Source organism: Nicotiana attenuata, unplaced genomic scaffold, assembly GCF_001879085.1.
Source record: "Nicotiana attenuata strain UT unplaced genomic scaffold, NIATTr2, whole genome shotgun sequence".
In the NCBI taxonomy this organism is placed as follows: Eukaryota; Viridiplantae; Streptophyta; class Magnoliopsida; order Solanales; family Solanaceae; genus Nicotiana; species Nicotiana attenuata.
Window position 1 is genome coordinate 640073 of NW_017670313.1, and position 4913 is coordinate 644985.

General features: G+C 35.0%; 1 protein-coding gene across 8 annotated transcripts in view; it reads right to left on the bottom strand.

Moving 5' to 3' along the window:
* Positions 1-1247: 1247 nt before the first annotated feature.
* Positions 1248-4913, bottom strand: part of LOC109237683 (ribonuclease 2-like) — a 5458-nt gene continuing 1792 nt past the window's right edge. Inside the window, exons 6-10 of one of the 8 annotated variants that reach the window (XM_019404011.1) lie at positions 4436-4527; positions 3197-3358; positions 2532-2628; positions 1716-1775; positions 1248-1580 (exon numbers count right to left, since the gene is read on the bottom strand). In XM_019404011.1, the coding sequence (XP_019259556.1) occupies positions 1522-1580; positions 1716-1775; positions 2532-2628; positions 3197-3358; positions 4436-4527 (470 nt within the window). In that variant the 3' untranslated portion in view covers positions 1248-1521. Of the gene's footprint in view, positions 1581-1702; positions 1857-2531; positions 2629-3196; positions 3359-4435; positions 4528-4913 lie in introns of all 8 variants that reach the window. The other 7 variants (XM_019404014.1, XM_019404013.1, XM_019404015.1 and 4 more) reach the window with 7 other exon arrangements.

The window sequence follows — 4913 nt, forward strand, 5'->3', positions numbered from 1 at the left end:
GGGGAGATCTTCACTCTGAGTGAGATGGAGATGCTGCTGCAGATTGACTGATACACTTCACTAGTTCAGGGTTGGTGACTGGTTGCTCTACTAATGGGTGTTCCATTACATGGAGCAGATTAAGTTCACAAAATCTTGTTGAGTTGTTTCCAACCAGAGGTCTAACTGTATCGTTTTTTTTTGTCAATTTTGAACCTTGTAAAATTTAGACCTAATGTATTCCGGCTCTTGGCTGGAACCTGTATAGCAGGATTTTAGTGCACCGAGCTGCCTTTTGTTGCTCCTTTCTTCTTCCTATTGATCTTGTTCTGTTTCTCATATAATAACCAGGATGTGTACAGCTTGAGAATATTTTTTTCCATCTTTAACAATCTGTGGATAACAGGACGTGTTGAATGGCTTCCCCTTCTACTTGGATTTCAAAAGGAACAGCATTATGGAGCTGTCATTACATGTATTCATTTTACCCTAGTTTTGATCTTCATTTCTCAAGAACGTCCATGTAAGAATCTGAATAACTAGATTCCTAATGAGGTCACCTAGGTTAACATCACATAAAATAAACATTTGGATATTATTTGTGTTTCTTGCTCTCCTGATTAGTACAATTTTTGTGGGTAGACCTGCCTTAACACTGAATCACTGATTAAGATGTTGCTTCTTTACATGGATGAAGCGACTCTTTTAATTAGCTGAATGAAGATATATCTTTTCATGCTTGGCATGGAGTTGTTATCTCACACTGGAATTCCATCTATTTTGTAAACCTTCTACCCTTTAGGGAGTCTTTCCTTCAACTTTCAACAATTCTATCGATAAATTCAAAGTATGAAAAAGACCTTCACGTTGACCTGTTCTACTAACTTCTGATAATATTTTGATAAAGGTCTCTTTTCGCATTAATAATGAACAATATTACAACCACCTTCATGCGACATGTTGGTTTGCTTTTTGCTGGTAGAATGCTTTCATATTCTTATACTGTAGTAACATGCTCCTTGTGATTGGAAAAGCGAATGAGAACTGGACAATTAAAATATTGCTATAAAGGGATGATATGCAATCTCCAAACCTTTCGCATTATCATATTCTTTTCAAAATAAGAACAAAGATTTCTGTTTAAAATATATTAACAAAAGAAACACCAAGCCAACTCTACCCCCAAGCACTAACTTTCATAGAAAGAAACCACGCAATAAAGCCAAACTCCGGATTCGTTTGCAGCATACTAGGTGGCACGGTGGAAATTGGCAAAGTCACCAATAGTACGTATCTTTATGCACAACAAATTAAGCATTCCTCGTTGAGATGCTATTTCGATAAGACTAGTAAAGTACATCAAAATCATCTCATAATCTTTACAAGAATGTATCTCTCTTATAAATAGCACGCTGAAACTTGCAGGCGCTAAACTTCTTTAGTAAAGCAATAAAGGTCTGATTTACACCCCTTGTCAAATTTTACCTTATCAAATCAGAACGTCGCTTAGATCATGAAACTGCTGTCAGACTATCGCTCAGATCAAGAAACTGCCTTTGTGTGGTTGTTAAGCCCTGTGAAACCAAAAGACTGTGAATCCCCTGAAAAAACATGTGAAGATGAATTAAACATTTGAGAGGATAAAGTTGGAAATAGCAAACTTGTGCTTTCATACTCCTGATGTGATCTGAATAATCATACAGTTCCTAGGTCGAAATCAGACCTGAATGCCTAACCTAATTGCCACAACCTATTCATTACTCTTGGGTTTAACTTCGAGTTGGGAGTCCAGCTACCTTCTCAGATAAATGCAAAAATCAATAGTAAGTGCACTGCAAAACAAAGCTTGAAACTGATCCCAGCCACTTGTTTGTTACCTTCAGGAAAAGCATAAAATAAGCTTCTTAAAAAGCTGAAAGATCGCATTGAAAGAGAGCCTATGGCAGGGAGTGATCAACAGGTGAACAAGTGTGATGAAACAAGAAATACACACACATCTCTTCTTATATTCTGTTAACAGGTTCTCCAATTTATAGTTTTATACTAATAAATGAAATAAAATACAGAAAGGAGTTCTTCTAAATATTCTGAAAGACTGTACCAAAATATATGCATGAATTTGTGCGAAAAAAGTTAATATATTCCAATGAATAGTACATGATCTTTTATATGACAAGTAGTGGGACAATTTCAAGTTCTCTTTATTTGTTAGCCCATGTAATTAAATCTCATAAAAAGGTGGTACATTTATACAAATAAATTAAGGAGATCTACAAAGACAGCAATGCTAGACAACTTATAGGCGTGGCTACTCAATCATAGACTAATTATCGGGGTACTTAGGGGTCGATAAAAGGAGTTTCTATGACTACAAAAATGGGCATTCCATTGCTGGTTTTATACGTATTATTAAGGCTATATCTATGTGTTGGTTGGCTAGTTATCTTATAATAGTTGATCGGATCGCAAAGTGATCAAGCTTTAATCCTATTCAGAGGAACTAATCTTATTAAATATAGGTGGCCGTCCAATTTTTGGGGAAGTGAACTTACTCCATGATCCATATGCTGGCAAACTAACATACTGAGGACATGACCCAGAAGAGAGTCTGTCACTTCTAATGATAGATCCACTTGCACAGTCACGAGGCTGTAAAAGAAACAAGAATTAAAGTACCCTTTCACTTTAATGCAAGACATGGGAGTTTTGGGGATGATATTCTGACAATAGACAATTAGACAATGTTTTGATAGTAAATTAAACAAATAGAGAATTAGAGATAAGATTAACCAAGCAGAGATTCAGAACTAAGAAGTTGTTTAATATGCTAACTGGAAAGATGAAAGAAGTCGGAATGGAAATCGTGAGACAGTAGGCACTGTTTAGTGCATAGTAAATTAGACATAAGATTAACCATGCAGAGATTCAGAATTTAAAAAAAGTGTTTTATCTGCTAACAGGAAAGATGAATGAAATCGGAATGATCGTGAATCATACACATCTAAATTGTACACTCATGATATCTACTGGTTGCATTTGGATAAGGAAAGAAGTTAACAAACAAGAAGTGTACTATTGAAGGACATAATAATTTATGTCGTAAACTAAACAATGGCAAACATGTTAAGTGAGGCATCAACATCACCTTATAAAATCAAGTAAAGCCGCATTAAGCAAATCTTGCAATAATTTATTCAGAGGATTAGAGAGAACCAACCTGGAAATCCTTATAGAAGCATATCCGAAGTTCCTCCACATCATCGCCCGAGCATATCAACTCTGGAGTTGCATGGAAGGCATTTTGAATGGCAGAAATGATGCCTCCCAGTGGATATTTCTCAGAATTTGACGGTACATACCCAGCTTCAAACAGAACTCCCTGGTTAATTTCAATTTTTACAATGATGGTCAACTATCAGACAAATACACTATGTAATTATATGAGAGAGAGGACGAACATATAAGTTTTCAACAAAATGAAATGAAGTTGTACTGACCTTTTAACAAGAAAAAGAACATGGAATGCTAAAAGAATGTTAAGTAATTTGACATGTTTCCTACTGATGTGGGCATAATTTCTCGAACTTCGCCTTGAGGACAAGTCGTCTTTCCAGGAGGGGTGTACTGATAAGCCACTTATCTTCCAGAAGAAGCAAAGAAATCTAGGAGAAGATAATTCCTGGAGCTTTCAGTTATTAGAAGTTTATTAGAAGTTATCTGTTTAGCATTTTTATTATGGTTATTAGAAGTTATTTATCTTTATTCTAACAGGTTATGCAGTAGTTATGGTCAGCCTATTATATAAGTAATAGATCCTGTAATGTGTAGGTATCATTATCAAAATCAAAACTACTTTATTTTGGAGCATTGTCCTCTCCATACGGACAACTTTATTGGTGTAGTTGTGTTTAAGATTCTTGCACAAACTATTGCCAATAATATTAACTTCTTTGTTCTATTTATTTTGTTATATACTTCTGGTTTCTATCATAATTCAATGCTTCAACATACCCAGAAAGTTATGATGCAGTTAATTAAGAAAGAATTCAGCACACATGCGAGAAGTTCACCATTTTCAACACTCTGTGCCAACTTACAAAGTCCAACTGCTAACCCTCTAGGTATATTGCTGTGAATAATTTCCAGCAGGCTGCGGTATACGTTACCACAAACTTGTATATCTGATATTGTAGACGATCATCTATTTAAAAATTCATATCACAAGAGAAATTTTCTTAGAAAAGAAACTGATAACATCTGTGGTTTAAGTTTTCATATAATATACGAACCAAGTTATTCAAGATGAGCTATTAAACTGCTGCTACATCTCATAATTTCATGGCCCCAATACTGAATATATGCAAATAAGTAACTGAATCAAAGTTTAGAATCAATAGAAAATATACAAGAAGGCAAACTTTATTGCAGTAAATAAATAGAATAACAATCAACTTACAGTGACATTGTATTTGAAGTAAACATTCAAGGTCGTTAGGAAGTACTCATACTCATCATGGACAACTGGATAAGAACATGTCCCGTGTTTTTCTGCAAACAATGACATAAAATTATGAAAGATCACACTACATATAGAGAACATCATTTGCCAGTCTGACTTTTGTCCCTATTAAGTTTTACAAGTGTAACAAACACAAAATTTTGAGCTTTGGGTTGCAGTTGGTAGACTGCTAAGGCCGTTAATCTCTCCATATCATCTATATTACAGTTAGGTGCTTGCTTAAGAATTAAAGGACAGTATGTCCTTCTGAAGTATTTTAAGGGTTCTTTTTGGTTGCCAGACAAGAGAGAGGATAAAGGCCGGATAATCACATTTAGTGGCAAATAACACCCCAGACTGGCCTTAACTTTGGATTAATTATCTGCAAACTTTCATATGATATTGTCCCTCTTTTTTTTTTCTTTTTTTCTTTGGG